We start from the raw sequence: 17,391 nt of genomic DNA, 5'->3' as shown, positions 1-17,391 counted from the left end.
GAGTTTTAAGGAGATGTCTTGATTGGAATCTAACACTATGGAAAAATATTATGCCTGAGTTGTCACTACTGCTCTGACTAGGGGTAGAGGAAAAATGATTTGTCATTTAGTTGCTTCCTCTAGAAAACTGTATTCACAGAAAAAAACCTATGTCTGCAAGACTGTTTACTAAATCTTACAGTGGATAAATATTTAACAGTAACACCTATGTGATCCTGTCGAAACAGAGAATTTCAAATGCCGGGAGAACACCTAATGCACACCAGCTCCACTACTAATGTACATAATAAACAGAGCACACCGAAATACTCATATTTGCTAAGTAATTCACTTCCCGTGCTTCTTCATAAGCTGTTTGCCCTAAGGTCACTATGTATCTGCAGGATTATTTTAGTCCCATCCCACATCCATCTGTCCCTGTTCCCCTCTTCCCCTGCTGAAATGCAGACGTTTCAGCAAATACGTAGTCCTACATCTTTGATAATAGGTTCTTTGAAGCACCAAAGAGCCATTCTCCCTGTTGTATCCATTAAATGTAATAGCTTTACAGTTCAATCCTTAAACATAATACTTCTGTGCAAACAAAAGTAGTATCGGACAGTTAATTTCCTTTGTGTTAAACAGAATTCAGGAATATTGTTTCCCAAGCAAGTGCTGATTCTGTGACTCCCCTCTGAGTTTGTGAAATTAATGTGGCAGTGCCAGAATGTTACACAAAGCTTCACTGTAGCAAGTCATGTTGGAGGGCATCTAGGTCATAACTAACCTATTTTATGCTTTCAAATTAAGAACAGTATCCTCCTGTAATCTCTGAAGCCAACAATCTGTGCCCTTCTCTGACCAATTCGTTTGTTTAAAGAAAAACCTCCTCTGCTCTACAGAGCTGTACTTTTGTTTCTGGATAGTTTCTGAGCAGCAACCTGAGTAGGATGGAATAGAGAACTTCATGCCTTCAGCCAAATTGTTTCATGTAGTGACAGTGCTGTGTAGAACCCTTGATCAACACAACAGTCCCATCATTCTGGACACAGGTGTTCCCATGCTTCCCTGCCAGTTTTTGTTATGAAGATTAAAGATGTGAAACACAAACCACAATATTTTCACTGTACTTAGCAGACTGCGGAACCTTAACCAGAAAGGTGAAAAACAACACGCCTATTTTACTGGATTGCCAGAATGACCATTGCTGCTAATGAGGAAGTTGTACAGTTCACTGCCCCATGGTAATGACAATCTCAGGAGAACTGGAGAATCACTGTTAGCAATTGTGCCATAGAACAGCAGATATTTTTATTGCTTGAAGCTCTTGTGTGCAGTTCTTTGCAATACATAAACATATAAATAAAATCCAAAGGCTTCCTTGTATAATGCCCATATCCTGTATGTTTTCCAACCAGTCTTGGTTTTGTAATCCTGTTAGTCTAACCTCTACTACTGCTTTTCCAGATCCTGTCTCTTCTCCCAGCATTCAAGTGCTCCCTGTTAATTGCAATGCACAGTAGATTCTCACCAGAGAGAAGTGAGGTTTCTTCCTCTCAGTTCAGGAGTTCAGAGAGAAGATTTCAGAAACATACCTGAGCCTTGTAAAGACTTCGCCTTCTTCTTCAGCAATCCATCCCACATCAGCGAAGGAGGGCACTGCATCTTCTCTGAGCTGAGCAGGACTGCTTCCTTCCGTGACATGAGAAATAAGCTAAATTTTAAAGGCAAGATTGAAGGTTTTAGACAATACTTTCAGCCCAAGTCACATTTACGTTACCCAATACTTCTACTGAGGCTACATGTAACTATTAACACATACATGCACAGAACACATCTGTAGACTTGAAACACTTCTGTCCTGTGCTCAGTCTAGAACCATCTCACTGACTGCAAACTATTCAATCCATTCTACTGAATACTTTGCAGAAGTTCACGGCTAACCACATACACCATCACATGATGCTAATGAACACTAAAAGTCCAATGCAAATTGTTACCTTTAAGACAAAAAAAAAAATCAACATTCTCACACAATTTTCTATCTCAAATAGTACGTTTTTCAATCATGTTCATGACCAGTAGTTAACAAAGACATTAAGGCTGCCAGTATTTCTTAAGTATTTTCTCTGACTTAGCATTATTTTTAAAGTGAAATTCTGCCAAAGTTTCCCTTTCCCTACAACTTCCGAATTTCTGTACAAGAAGTACGTACATTGCACAGGGGGGAAAACAAACAAGCAAAGCAACCCCATAGCCAGGCAAAAACCCAATTCTACCAGCTCAGTAATCACAAAGACTTTGAGTGAGAGGTAGGATCAAATCATAACATTATACATTACGTGCTAACCATCTTATTTACAACATGCCAAACAAATGGACCATTTTCCAGCATGATTCTGGCCATTAGCTTTACAGCTGTTTGAAGCCAAAGGTGAGCAAGGCTTAAGAGACTGGAACCTTTCTTCAATTTCCAGTTAGGTAACCTGAATGTTGATCTGAAAAATTGTTTGGACCATCAATACTTGCTCCATAGTCACAACTCAACAAAATGGTTTCAAATCTATTTTGAAATACTGGCTACTTCCCCAGGTCAGACGAGGGCATGTGTACAGAGTCACTGGACTCCTCATCAGCCTGGGCTCAGCATCTCAGCTGATAAAAGCTACTGAAACAACTTTCAGTAATTTGTTCTGCTCAGTCTTTCACCTTGAGCTCCGTATGTCCAACGCATAAATGCCCCAGATTTTGCCTGTATTCTACGGAATCACAGAATGGTTAGGCTGGGAAAAGTCCACTAAGATCACTGAGTCCAGCTGTTAACCCAGCAATACAAACAAACACCACAGCCAAATCTGCATGAGTTGTTGCAGCTGTTCACGTGCTGCCTGTGGCCAGCAGTGGCCAAGAAGCTGGGAATACTGACAAAGATGGTGGCAGTAGGTGCCGGTCTCCATCCAGCCCATTAGCACTTAGGTCAGTTTTCCAGGCAACCCCACTCTGTAAGAGCAAACTAATATGGAATGTTAGCATTAATCTGAATTTGTAGCAGACCTATCACAGTAGGACTGCAGCCTGGATCAGATGAAACCACTCCACAACATCCACACATATTTTAATAGTAGTCTCGGATACAGAAGTCTCAGGAAGAGAGAAGTTGTGAGCTTGGAGCTGTTTTTTTCCCCAGGAGTTGCTGCAAACAGCCTTAGAAATTGAGATTAGTTGCCTTCACCTCACACTCTCACTTGTATGAGAGTCTTTATCACAGCTCTCAGGAGTGTGTATTGGCACCATCAGATCATTTGGAAACAACAGGGTTTTTTCCAGGTAGCATCAGCACAGATGGTAATATGTTTATCACATTAACAGTTGTGCCTAATACCATTACAGTCTGCCTCTCTTTAAAGCAGTCTAGAGAATACTATATTGCATGTTAGGATTTTTGCTGTTTGAGGTTTCCTTGGCATTTTTCTTTTTAAAAATGAATATAAATTTTCAGGACCACAGCTTTTGTATTAATGTTAATAGCAATTGAAAAAATCCATAATACGTTAGTCACTTCTTGCAGGTGATACAGATTTTTCTGGCAGTAATATTACCATTAAGAGATTGAAGCCACTTTTAAATAAAGGCATCACACATACTTGAATCAAAAATAATTTTCTAAATCAACAGTAAGGAATATATTTATCACTGCCAGAATTCCTGCATCACGAGATAAATAACTTCTAATCCAAGATTTAGTAGTAAGCCTTCTGTTATATTGTGATACAAGTTTCTTCTTAATTTTAATTCATATTTATATGTAAACAGAATCTGCTTGTTACCCCATATACAGATGTTTCTTTTCACTATTCCTAAAGACAACAAAGCCTTCCTCAGCAGAGGAATTTGAATTTCAAGTTAATGCAAGATTTTTACTTTTAAATTAAAGGTGAAAACCCAAACCTTCAAACCCTCTCAAAACCTTCACCTGCCTGTGAACACCTCTGTGACTACCCTATTCCTCCAGTCAGTCCCACCAGAAAAAAACCTGAACAACTGCTGCAACCTAAAATGGAGAATAGAGTACTGAAAACAGAGACCCAGTTCTACTGGATGGCAGGAACTGAATGAATCAGTGCTGCAAAGCCTGCTTTTCTTTCTCTGGAAACTGTGTAGTTGCTTCCCCCACTTTTTCCTTCACAGCCTTTTTTGTCTTAGTGTGTGTGTGCAGACCCATCACGGATTTCTGATGACTACACACACACTACTATTTGGCACCTCAGGTTGGAAGGGACACATAAAGTACCACCGAGTCAACTCACCACAGAAAGAAAAGAGGCAGCCTCGCCAGTGTTTCCGCCCGGTTTCGAACCGGGGACCTTTCGCGTGTTAGGCGAACGTGATAACCACTACACTACGGAAACGCTGCTGGGCAACGCGGCAGGGCAGGCTCCCTGCTCCTCTGTTCGCTCCACGAAGAGCAAGGCACAACAGGCATTTTTATGTGCTTGAGGACAGAATAAAAACCTTTTGTTTCAAATTACTAATACAGCTACGTATTAAACATTTGGAAACCCTTCAAGTAGGACAAACTTGCAGTGATTTTTGAAATTAACCCAGTACATTCAGATGTCTGTTACATGCACCCCAGTTCATTAGGAAACTTCTACTGAGTTACCAGGTATCCATCAGACAGGCAGGAGAAGCACAGGACTAAAGTAGAGATGCTGTAGCTGAAGGATGCTTGAGAGACACTACTCTAGGTTTGGTTGAATCTACCTAGGCTATACTGGTAAGTTTAACTTTATCTTCTCCTAAAGACTACATATAAATCCAAAAAGTATGACATACAAAAGATCTCTATGAACTATTTGCATTTGCTCATGCTGTATAGAGTACATAAGGTACATAAGCTCTGCCACCTCTTACTGAATATGTAAGCAGCATTTTAGTATTTAGCAGTTCACTTAAATGTTGACTGTGGCAAGATCCACAGAGCCAGTAGACCTCAAACATCAAAATGTTTGACTTCTACTATTTTTTCAGACTAGCTAACAAAAGCATGCTAGAAGGTAAGCATGAACATTACAGAGACATTCTTTCAATAAGTCTCATCCATTTATCATAAGGAAAATGCAGACCTGTGGAAAGCCTGCTGCTCTGGGATTAGAAATACTGATTACATACATGCACCCTCAGATGATGCAAGTAGGATTTGAAGATTTCATCTGGTTTTTTAAATAGAGTGACTTACAGCAAGGTTCAGTTCATGGTCCTTTCATAAGAGAGCTAAAGCTGGCAAGAAAGAAAGAGGAAGAGACAGCTATAGGAAAGCATCAGTTGCAACAGCATGAAAATGATCAAGATCAGTATTGAACTTCAGTATAGAATATTAATGCTGAGATAAAGACACAAAAACCAGATATTACCAACAAAACATGTTCAGCAGTTCATATATTAAAATAGTTTAGAGTCTGCACAAACCATAAAATGTGTTTCGGGGCTCAAATTTTGAAATTCCTATTTCTAATTAAATCAACTCTCACAACTGTACTTGTGTTTTCGGGAGCCTTTCCTTTCATCTCATATACTTAGTGTACACACAAAACTGAATTAATGTCTCTTTAAAAGGACTAAAAGGCAAATATTATATTTAAACAGAATCCAGACCTAAACACATTTATGTATTTAATTATTTATTTGCTTAAACACTAAAAATACAGTAATTTCACAAATACAAGCCGCAGCAATTTGACAAAAATTTTGGTGGAAACTCGGAAGTGCGGCTAATAGTCGGGGGCGGCTAATCTGTGAATAATTTTCTGACATTTACAACCCCAGACGTGCCAGCCAGGGCGCCGAGCCAAGCACCTGCCAGTAAAAGTCGGCATTTCGCGATTGTTACAGTGTTACTGTGTTGCCCTGGCTCCCTGCAGGCAGCACGGGGGGCGGGGAGAGAGGCGGGAGAGCTCTCTTCTTCCCTCCTCTGCAGCAGCCCAGGGGAGGACGAGTGGGTCCCGTGCCACCATTGCCGCAGTTCGGGGAGGATGGGGGGGGGGGACGCCGCCATTGCCGCGGCTTCGGGGGCCGACGGGAGCCCCGCACAGCCATTGCCGCGGCTCGGGGAGGAGGCGGGGTGCTTTGTCCGCGCCCGCCGCCGGCGCCACGGGCGCGGGAAAGCTCCATCCCCGCCCGCCGCCACAGGAGCGGGGGAAGCGCCGTCCCTGCCTGCCACCGCGGGGCAGCGCCAACCCGGGGTGACCGAGTCCAGTGGCAGCGGCGGGTGGCCCCGAGCGGCAGCACCGGGCTGGGCCACCTGGCCCCGTCAGCACCCCCTAGCGGGCCGAGCCTGCACAGCCTTAGCTCAGCCAGTAAACCCCGCCCTCCCGCGGTTCTGTTACTAATTGCACGCGGGTCCTCGCTGCGAACGACAGAGCGGCTTATATTCGTGTGCGGCTTATCTATGGACAAAAACCGAAATATTTGCCAACACCCAGAGATGCGGCTTATACTCAGTGCGGCTTGTATTCGTGAATTTACTGTAATCAGGAACAGATTCCTCAGATATATCTTACCATTCCTTGCAGAATGGCAGAAGAACATAAACGACAAATGTCTTCTTTAATGTACCATATTAAGAGAAGTCAGTGTTAGGCTACCTGCAAACATGCTTCATCTTCCCTTCTATGGTCTTTACAGCACAGAAAATCAGACACACAGAACGACTGCACTACCCTTTAAATCTGAGGCATGGGGAGCCCTCTTGCTGGCAAAACACCTACTAATTATATATTCAAAATTTAATCCAGCATGCCACTTGTCCTCACCTACACAAAACCCCACATGCCTTTATTTTTTTTTTTCAGCAAGCCACTAGAAATGTGAGATGCCTGCCCCCAGCTTTCTCAATCCAATTTTTTTAAGAGAGGCAAAATGTTAGCATGGCTTTTACTATTAAAGTAATAAGGCTTCTATGGTAATCAGAACTATCTGGTTTTGCTACTGTAATTTGAAGTCTAAATATTGTTATACATTTCATTTAGGATAAAAAAATTAAATGAAACATTGAAAAATGTAGCAGTGTGGAAATTACTTTATCTTAGTGTGGCAGCTGATTCCCTCCATTCATCTTTACACTACCCACTGTTGCTCAGCCCACGAAACATTCCTCTCTCAGCTTGAATTTAAAACACTAAATTTCTCCAGTTCTATACCCACCCCCTACCCCTAACACCAGAGTTGAAGAGATTATGTGTAACAGCTTCCACTTTCCCATCTGTTCCTGAAAGACTCATTATAGAAAGCATGGGTTTTCTCTGCCTTAAGATTTTACACTTGCTCTTTACCCTACCCTTTCACCTACACAGTGCTAGCCCTGTATTTAAAAAAAAAAGCTAACAGGGTACTCATGTAATCTTATTACTAATTTTTTGATTTCTGATAAAGTTATTTAGTTTCCCAAGTATTTTAAATAATGTTCATCTTTACATCCCCTTTAGGCCTAGCTTATAAGTACTGTTTATATAAACAAGTTTCAATTATTTTTCTCTTTTATGATTTTTTTTTCAATTTTCTTATTTGGAAAAAATCTGATCTGGAAGCAGAGAGAAAGAACTTAAGTAGGCTAATTCTCTTATGTCTACTTATTGACATTCTACTTTTACAAACCTTCTAGTTATGAGCAAATCCCTTTATCAGTATAATGAAACACAGATTCTAATCTGTTGAGAACACTTACCTGAAAGTGAACTCTTGGACACTGTATAAGAGAGAGGTTAGTACCAATTTTTCTTACAATACTTCGAGATGAACCATAAGGCTTACTTGACCAAAGCACCTGCATGGGAAAAATAAAAAAGCCAGCTGTTAAGGGAACTGATTTTTGTATCATATTGTAGTAGTTCTCCCTTATTCTTCCATACCATGCCTTTGCTAAATGCATTTAGTAATTCCTTTCATGCTAGAGTAGGATATAATATTTATACACTGAATTCTGTCCCAGTGAACTCCTTACATTCTATCCCCAAACTGGCACAAATACATTATACATCACCGGTACAATATAGCTAGGGCTGTTTAAGGTCAAGACAGCCTTTGTATTAAATCTAAAGTCAAAGCAATAAATTAGGTAATGCAGTAGACTTCAGGAATAAAAGTATCTTCAAAAACACAATATTCAAAATTTCAAGACAATAAAGAACCTATATTCAGTCAGACACCTCTTTTTTTATAGGGTTCTTCACAGTTCTTCATTTCTCAAAACAGTTTTCTTTTTTAATTAAGAGTTCTTCTAAAACAGGAATAGTGTCTACCATTCTTAATGAAAATAAGTATCAGCTACAATAAATATGAAAATGCAATTGTGAAATTAAAGAGCAAAGGAAAGTAAAAAGGAGAAAATAGATGAAATTTTTGTAAGGAAGGAACTTTGCCCCCACCCCAAAAATAGATTCACCTAGAGAAAACTGCCCATAGCAGCTCAACACACCAGGCTTCATCATAACTGTTTCTACTGCAATATACATTTCCTCTATGTTGTTTCAACAGGGATTAAATTTGCTTCTTTTTGTTGTATTTAGTATTTACAACACCCTTATGAAAGGAAATAAAATGGGAGTTTAATCCTAGGAGAATACTACAAAATGAGCCAAAACAGAAGCAAACGCCTCGGAGAGAAGTAGAAAAGATTTCAGCAAAGGCAACAAAAATAATGCAAACAAGAAGAAGAATGATGAGAAGACTCCAACACAGGGTACATTGTTAGTAAACAATAAGAACATTGTATGGTTATTTTAAAAACTTGGTCAGTGTTTAATTATGGCTGTAAATATTAATTTACTAGTCAGAGCTTAGTTTTGAAAAGATCGTAGCTTCAATAAAACTTGACATCCTGGTAAAAGGATGCCCAACAAAGAAAACAGGAACAATCCAGGCTAAACTGGATTGGCAATGGCAATATTGCTTGCATGATGACTGTAGTGGTGCTGTGGGAGTTGCATAACACACAGCTGAATATTTTGATACACTAAGCAAGATCACTACTCATAGATGTTGAAGGTTCTATTAAAAAGGAAAATTTATATTCCATGGTATTGGTCCCCAGATTATTTCAAAAATTTCACACAAACATTTTGCCTATTTCTAATTTCTATCCTTCCTTCCTCTGGCTTTACTGGAATGTAAAAATTTTGACAAAATAAATGTGCACTGCACATATGCTATGCTACTTCCTTACAACAGAGTTGCAACTTTGCCACGAATCCATCCAATCTATTTTTTCCCATTCTGTAAAAAATGCATTCTCTTGCTTAATATACTGCTAAGCTGAACACAAATTTTTCAGTGCAGAGTAGTGTATTGATGCTGCATTTTGGTTGCCTAAACAAAGACCTCACATTTGTGCCTATCACCTTACTGTTTGTTTACATGTCTGAGCAAACAGCAAGTACATCAATGGCCTTCAAGAACAAGACAAACAGCACCACAGTAATTATTCATTATTCACAACTGATTCTGATAAAAGCACAACTGCTGGCAAGAGACTCAAAGTGATGGGATATTTGAACAAATAATGCCAGCCAAAGGAAGGCTTAATTAGTTGCAGAAGTACTTCCACAACAGCAAGAGAGTCTAGACTACATGCTCTATTACCAACATAAGTGTAATGCATTTTAAACAAGCAGCAAAACTTGTTTAGACATTGCTCAGACCACAGACAAGTTGTTGACTAGCACTCAAAAATATCTGGTTTCCAAATGCCCTTGGGGTTCTTCAACAACAGTGGCTTGGTGCACCAAAATGCTGAATGACTCAGTTTTGGTAATACAAGATATGCCAGGACATTATTTTCAGAAAACTGCATGCAAATGGGTGCCACAAGGGATACAAGTAAAGTCAGTTCCCTGCTCAGCTGAGTTAAGGTCTCAGCACTGCTCTAACCAAGTTCACATAACTTCTTGTTGACTTGAAGCTCTGGCTGAGCAAGTCTGCAAAATGCTACTTAATCATACACTCCTATTGCATCAGTGTTTTGCTGTTGTCCAGAACAGATGACATTTGGAAATTTAACTGTGTTATCACAATCTTGATACAAGCAGAGAATGGGGAGAAACAGATTAAAAACTTGTTCCTCTCCCTATTTAGGCTGAAATTGCTGAATTACCAGTGTGTTAATGCAACTTTCTTAAACTTTGAATTTTCAAAGTTTCATGGATCCTCAGATCAAAATTCAAATAAAATCCCAAAATACAGATTCTTGTTGTCAATTTTAATTTACACTGTATGAACAATTTGCTCTCCACAGATTCCTAAGACTGATAAAAGTTTCTACCCCAATAATACTAAGTACTGCACACAGCTGTTTAGGATTTCCACATTCTTAAAACACTCAAATATTTCAAAAACTTACAGGGATTATTGCACTGAGGTTATTTGTACTCAAACATTTGTACTCAAACTAGCTTCCTAAAGGTCCCAGAGACAGAGCAGTTGATGTGTAGCAGCTCCCTGTCTCTCTCTGCTAAGCATTCAAAGAAAACTCTCTATATAGTCTCCCCCAAGAGGAGAGCTATGCTCGCCTGTTCCTCTGTTTACATAGCAAAGAACACAGCTGTATTGCTCTCATGTACTGTTACCTCTAGAAGAGGTAACTATAGCACAGAAGAGGTAAATGTAGCACAATTATAACAATCTCAGTTTCATGGGGCTTTTAATACCTCTAAAGTAAGAACAGGAAGTAAAATTCTTTTATATTGCAGTTAAAAATAAGATTAAATTCTCCTTCACCTTCAAAACACACACGGAAGTTCAGCAGGAAAAGCAGTGTTTATAAAGTAAACAGTTTATTAGAACAATAAACAACTGCATAATACTTTAACACATTTATTACTCAACATTTCAGAGTCCAAGTAATAAACCTGATGAATTTTCAGTAATGTGGAATCATCCCAGTATTGAGTATACCTCAAGTGTTCTTCTAGATAAGCACAAACTAAAAAACATGAAATGGTTTCTATACCTTATTTTCTGAAAACATAAAAGAAGTTTGAAACACTTACTGATTCCATGTTCAATCCAATTTGTTCAAAAACCATCCTAATTAAGCGCCGCAGCCAGAAAATCATCAGGACTGGAAAAGGCCTCTCTGAACTTGGATTTAAGCCTTCCAAACCTACAAGGTTGCCAAGGTTCCATAGTAGTTCTGAAATGAGACACATAAGAATTTTAGATGCAGGATGTGGAACATATACAGAAGTAAACTGCTACATTCCTAAAAAAACAAGCTTTAGATACAAGACAGATAACACCAGTACCTTGTACTGCAAAACAAAGGCGTTCAGAAGGCATCTGCTTAACACAGGTAACAATGACTTTTTAGTAATGTCATTTTCAAAGAATCATAGAATTGTTTGAGTTGGAAGACAGTGTAAGAGTCATCCAGTTCCAACCCTCCTGCCATCTGCAGGGTCACCTTCCACTAGATCAGATTGCACAGGGTCCCATTCAGCTCGGCCATGAAAACTTCCAGGAATGGGGCATCCACAATTTGTTTGGACAACCTGTTTCTATGCACCAGGACCCTTGTGGTGGTATGCATCTAATCCAAACCTATCCTCTCTCAGTTTAAATCTCCTTGTCCTGTCACTACATGCAAAAAGTCCCTCTCCAGCTCTCTTGTAGTCTCCTTCAGGTACTGGAAAGAAATCCAAGCTGCTGTAAAGTTAACAATTAAAAAGCTGGGGAAACAACTGTTCACTTGAGCTTGGACAGATGATGGCGTTCAACAGCTCTAAGTGAGCATCGAGCCCTATGGAACGCCTGCAGATGGGGATTAGCACTAAGACTGAAGCGCCATACCCATATCTAAAACTCATTTCTATGCAGGAACAGACTGCAGAAAGCTGATCACCTCTCTTGATTCACATTCTCTGACAGCTTTGTTGTTCCTTCCTTTTTCCTACAACTAAGGAGAGAAAGGAAACACGGAAAAATGACTAACGCAGGAAAATTACATGAAGTACTGTAGGTGTAGGACATAAAAATATTCAAGCAGCTTATAAAATTAGACAGATTTGAAATTCTGTATATTTACATACACTTCCATTCAGTCAACTCAATATGGTTTTATTTCTCCTATAGTGAAAATAGTGTACTCTAACTATGTTCTACACCAGTTATAACCTGGACACCAATGAGGGGTGCATACCACCAAAACCAGAAAAGGAAGACACAGATTCAGGTTTAGGTTTGTTTTTTGTATCAGGCTGGACACAACACTGTTGATCCGCCCTAAACAATGTATTTCTGATATGAACAACAACGTTCCCGAAGCCACTCTATATATAGGCAAGGATGACTAAGGCAATGCAGCAGCAAGGAACCGGTACTTGGGAAGTTTGAAAGTCAGGAGATGGAAAAGCTCTGCTGTTTGGAAGTGCCCACAAGCCCTACAATTAAACCGTCACTGCTTCCATTACAAATATTTTTCAACGGTTTACAGTTCCTTAGTAATAACATACTTCTTGTGGAAACTTGGCAGAAACAGTACAATCTTACAGTTACCTTTTTTTAGACATGCTTAAAAACGGTTGATATTAGTTTCTCATCAACAAAGGATTTTCTTTTGTTTGTGACTAAGCTCAGAAGAAACTATTAATCTCACCAGGATATTAAAATGAAAACTGCAACAGTTATAAGGAACACAATAGGGAAAAATAATGGGCTAGCTACCATTCAGCCATCAATACAAGCTACAGTCACTCATAATAAATACGTCATGGACTTCTTTATGGAATGCTGGAGAAGTCTATTAGAGAAGCATTACCATCTACCTGATCTATTATTCCTTTAGGCATCTGTTATTCTTCCCTTACACAACCTGCTACATGGATCTTGGCTCTCATCACATGAGCCGAGTTCTTAAAACAGGAAGAACACAATGCCCCACACTGAATTTGGCATCATATCTGGCACTGCAGCATGCAGTGACATAGAAGAGAGAGGAATGCTCCTTCAAAAGAGGAAACCTGTTCCAAAGGTGTGATTACACATGATATACTCCACCTCATTCCAAAGTCCAGACTTGTTCAACAGGTAGTGTGGAAATCAAAGGAAGAAAAACGAAAGTATCAAGACAAATTCAAACAAAAGAGAAAAAAGTAGAGTATTGCTGAGCAACTGCAAAGACAGGGCTGGCTGAGAAAGGCAAGTGATAGGACCAAAAGGAATTACTACATCCTGACACATTGGTCTTTCAGCCAGCACATACATTTAAAAGAAGCCAGTCATGTTTTCCTTCAGGCAGAGAAGAAAATGTATGATTTTGTTTCTGATTCAATGAGAGGCCCGAGTCTAACAACAGAAACAATTTGACCAAAGTGAGAAGTGAGTGTTAGAACTTCCTCCAAAGAAATCACAGCAGGTCTAGAAAGTTTCCATGAATTTTAAGAAACTTAAAGGCAAACAGGTAAAAGAACAACACAAACTGACAAGATAATCAATTAAAAGCACAAAAGCAGATGTAGAAAAAAGTAGCACAAGAGGAAGAAGATAGAATAGTATAAATATGAAATAGTAAACTAAAAAAGGAGAGCTACAAGATGGGTTCCATATACAGGCATAAAAAAATCCTACACATACTAGCAGTAAGAGCCAAGAGAGACAATCATGGTGTAACAGGAAAGAAAGCAGCGAGTGGATAGTCAGTATTTTTGTGGATTACCAGTCCTCAGTGTTTTCACCTGACAATGACAGGTAAGACAGACAGGTGTTAGCATGGAGATTACAGACAATGCTGAGACTGTTCAAGCATCCAGGACAACAGTATCTAGTGAACTTCACCTTGCAAATTCAGAAACTTGTCAAAGCAATTTTTGAAATATTGATAATTAATTTCAGAAACTTGTTTAATGGGATTCAAAACCCAGGAATAAAAGAAGGAGCATGATGACACAAAGGATTGGAAATAGTCCAGAACACTTATCCTGCCCTAAAATATTAAGGTGACCCTTTATAACTCCAGGTTCCAAGACTGATGACTGAACACAGAAGAGCATTCATCCAACCAAACAACTACTTCAGTAAAAAGAATATTTATAGTTCACTTTGTAAATCATCGTTTCCTCTGTAGCCAAAATACTTAAAGTACCGGAGACTGGGCTCACCAATGCCTTGCTCTTGTCAGTGACCTGTCTGTTTTTGCAGAAGAAAATGACTGAAATCAGTCTGTAAGAGAGCAGAGTACCACCCAGTTCTTGGATTACCTCCTTTAGTTTGTGCCACTAAGGAAAACCACCATGTTTGAACAACCTCCAACTAATCCGTTATCTAAAAGAAAAATGCTTCCATGTACATCAGATTGATATTTTTATACAACTATGAGCTTACAGAATTATCTCCAAGCAAACTTCATACTTATTTTTTTCAGACTATGTTGCACTATACCTTTCTTCACAAAACCCAGCTATTTCATAACTGGTTTATGTGCCAAGAACAGACAGGGTTCATTCCAAAAGAAACTGCTGGACAGCAAGAATGAAAGTATTAGCAAATTCTTCTCTGACACTCTGTATACATGCCATTTTCAGAAGCAGGAGTTAAATGTTTACTCCTTTCAGTAAACAGAATAATACCTCTTTTAAAGCATTGATCTCTGTGGTATTTGTCCTCTGTCTCCTTGGTGCTACCTACAGTAAAAAACAGTTTAATTCCCAAAAATTTCCATAACTCAGTTACTACAATGAAGAGCCCTGAGTGATAGTAGTGTTGCCATAAAAAATGGTCCTTCTGCTCTGCCTCAGCAAAACCATTACAAGGATGAGCAGCAGCCATAGAGAAGATTACTGAGACATCCAAAGAGCAGTAACATAAAGAATTACATTTCACTGCATAAAGCATGAAGGGGGTGGAATTTCATGGGTCCATTTCAATGAAATCCAGAAATCAGCAATGCTGAAGAACTTTCTTACTGATACGGAAATATGGAAGAATTCCTTGGTTTAGAAATGAGGACATCTACATTTCCAAGCCCCCTAGAGTGGTTTGGCCCTACTTTTCCCAACCATTCTTGCAGGCTCTGCTCAATACTCTCACATCAAATAACAAGTCTACAAAGTGAGAGACAATACCACTTATAAATCACAAGAAGTTCATTAAATAAATATTAAAGCTCTGCAGCCTGTACACATAAGGCATAATATCCAGTAATTATGAACAGAAGTCCTTTGCCAGGCTTTCTAGTGAGTCCTACACATGAAAGATTAAAAGAAAGAGAAATCAGATGCAATTTTAATGCAAATTTAAATTCTTCTAGAAGTTTTTGCAATGTTATATTTATCCAGGTCCCTTTCAGAGCATGATTTCTTGGTCTTTAAAAGAAATATGATATTCATATTTTTAACTGAAGATTTCTCTCATTCATTTAAAGTCCATACAAATGCAAAAGAGAATGAAAGGTGTAGTATCTAAATTGAAAAGGTATAACATCAAGAAGTATAACATTTTCAAAGAAGCATGGGTTCAAAGGAATACCAACCACATAAAAAATCAAATGCAAGAAGACCAGGCTCCTCCTTATTTTAGCAAGAACTAGGGCAAGCATACCTCTTCAGTCTTTTAGATTGCCACATGACCCAAGTTCATCTAATAAAATTACATCCACAAGGAAACATTTAAAAAGTAGTAATAGAAGATAAAGTAAAAAAAATCCAAAAAACCATTATCACAACAGCTAAATGGGCAGGAAGAATCTTTTGATAAAGGACCAGACTCTGTCCCAAACTGACATAGACCATCTGTAAGTAAATACTTGACTGGCAGAGGTCATATAGCCAGAAACAGAAGTCTATTTTTTAGTGTGGCAGCTACAAATAATGAAGCACCTCAGTACAAACAGAAACACCTGTTTGGAAATATATGAAGAGATAAAAGGCAGTGAATACTACAGGGACAATCTTAAGCTAGTGCTCGTATGAAATTCAAAGCAGGAATTGAAAATCATACATACTTCCAACAGAAGTTGCTAAAGCTACCTTTAAAATGTAGCCCCATCAGATTTACGTGAACATGCACAAAACTGTATTAATCAGATTTCACTCATGCTAACCTATCTTGCAAACTAAAGTAAAAAAAACCCAAAAAACAAATCCACGTTTCAGCACTAGTTTAATCAAAAGCCTTTGCTCAGCAATGATTATACCTGCACAGTGCACTATGATAGCACTGAGAGGTAAATGAAACCCTTAAACACCTACAGATCACAAGGTATTATATGATACGGACACGACCAAACACCTACACTTCCCTGCCAGGCAGACAGACCTCCCCACCAGCTGCTGTGAATGTCAGCCTTTCTGCTACAGCTTTGAGAGACAACAGCAGGTAAGTCTTATAAACAAAGGGTGTGTTTGTCTGAAAAATCATTTAAAATGTACAATTCCCTTCCCCCCAGATCTCTCTGTGTAACAATGTTCCTAAACACAGCAATCATATTTTTAACTAGTGACCCCTACGAAGCACATTATTTGCATTCAGCAACAACTAATCAGAACTTTCAGAGCTGATGTGCAGATAAATCAGCTGCCTTATTTTTGTCACCTGGGTAAAAGCCAGTGGGGATCAAAAGGCATAATTCCTATTAATTTAATCCTTTTAAGTCTTGCCTTCACAAGAGCTACAGAGCACTCTGAGAACAGCATAACAAAGTACTGCTGACCCTGTCAGGCAGAGATCGATGCACTACGATTGATTTCAGCATTCAAACTCTACTCACCCTCAATATTTGGAATTTCAACAGCTCGTTAAACAAAATGAAAACATGCATCCAGCAAGTTATTTATTTATGATCACTACAGAAGAACCTGAGCACAGCAGCAGTGTCACTAAGGGTGCACAAAGCAAGCAGTGTAAGTTTACAGAAAAGAGAAATAAAACCCCCATGGCCCTCAGGGCTCATTTTTCCTCTTATACGCCAACTCTCTATTTTAAAGCCCTCCCTCAAACTCCTCCATATTATCTCCACATGATCTCGTATTTACATTATTTCCCGTGACCTGTCACCTTCTCATCACAGCAGTTCGCCCGCAGGAACAAAAGCTTCGGCCCAGCACCCCGAGGCGCTTCCACGGCCCTGCCCGGCACCTGCCCTGCCCGAGACAGGCCCGAGAAAGGGGACGGCCCTGCCCGGGGAGAGCGGGGCCGCCCCGAGCGGCCTGTACGTGGTTTCAGACAAGTTTCCCCTCCCTCACCGCCCCTCGCCCGGGATCGGCCGCGCCAAGAGAGGGAAGGGGCCGCCCAGGGGGAAGGGGAGAACCGCGGCCCCCACCGCGGCCGCCTCCACCGCCGCCGCTCGCGACCCTGCCTCGCCTCACCCGCCGCCGCGGCCGCCGCGTTGCTTCACCCGCTGCTCGCGCGGCCGCTCGCGACCCTGCC

At 39.8% G+C, this 17,391-nt stretch overlaps 1 protein-coding gene and 1 non-coding gene across 4 annotated transcripts in view; both read right to left on the bottom strand.

The window, feature by feature from the left end:
• The window catches only part of MTFR1 (mitochondrial fission regulator 1), a 26,794-nt gene extending 9,403 nt beyond the window's left edge, over window positions 1–17,391 (bottom strand). The window contains exons 1-4 of one of the 3 annotated variants that reach the window (XM_033079171.2): window positions 17,331–17,391; window positions 11,022–11,164; window positions 7,703–7,801; window positions 1,575–1,693 (exon numbers count right to left, since the gene is read on the bottom strand). In XM_033079171.2, the coding sequence (XP_032935062.1) occupies window positions 1,575–1,693; window positions 7,703–7,801; window positions 11,022–11,087 (284 nt within the window). In that variant the 5' untranslated portion in view covers window positions 11,088–11,164; window positions 17,331–17,391. Of the gene's footprint in view, window positions 1–1,574; window positions 1,694–7,702; window positions 7,802–11,021; window positions 11,165–16,997; window positions 17,304–17,330 lie in introns of those variants that run through there. The other 2 variants (XM_033079178.2, XM_033079186.2) reach the window with 2 other exon arrangements.
• TRNAV-AAC lies at window positions 4,316–4,388 on the bottom strand. The gene has a single exon. It is a non-coding gene; the product is annotated as a tRNA-Val (tRNA).

The sequence above is a fragment of the Catharus ustulatus genome, chromosome 1 (genome assembly GCF_009819885.2).
Source record: "Catharus ustulatus isolate bCatUst1 chromosome 1, bCatUst1.pri.v2, whole genome shotgun sequence".
In the NCBI taxonomy this organism is placed as follows: Eukaryota; Metazoa; Chordata; class Aves; order Passeriformes; family Turdidae; genus Catharus; species Catharus ustulatus.
Note: the sequence above shows the minus strand (reverse complement) of the source record. Positions and strands in the feature narration are given on the sequence as shown.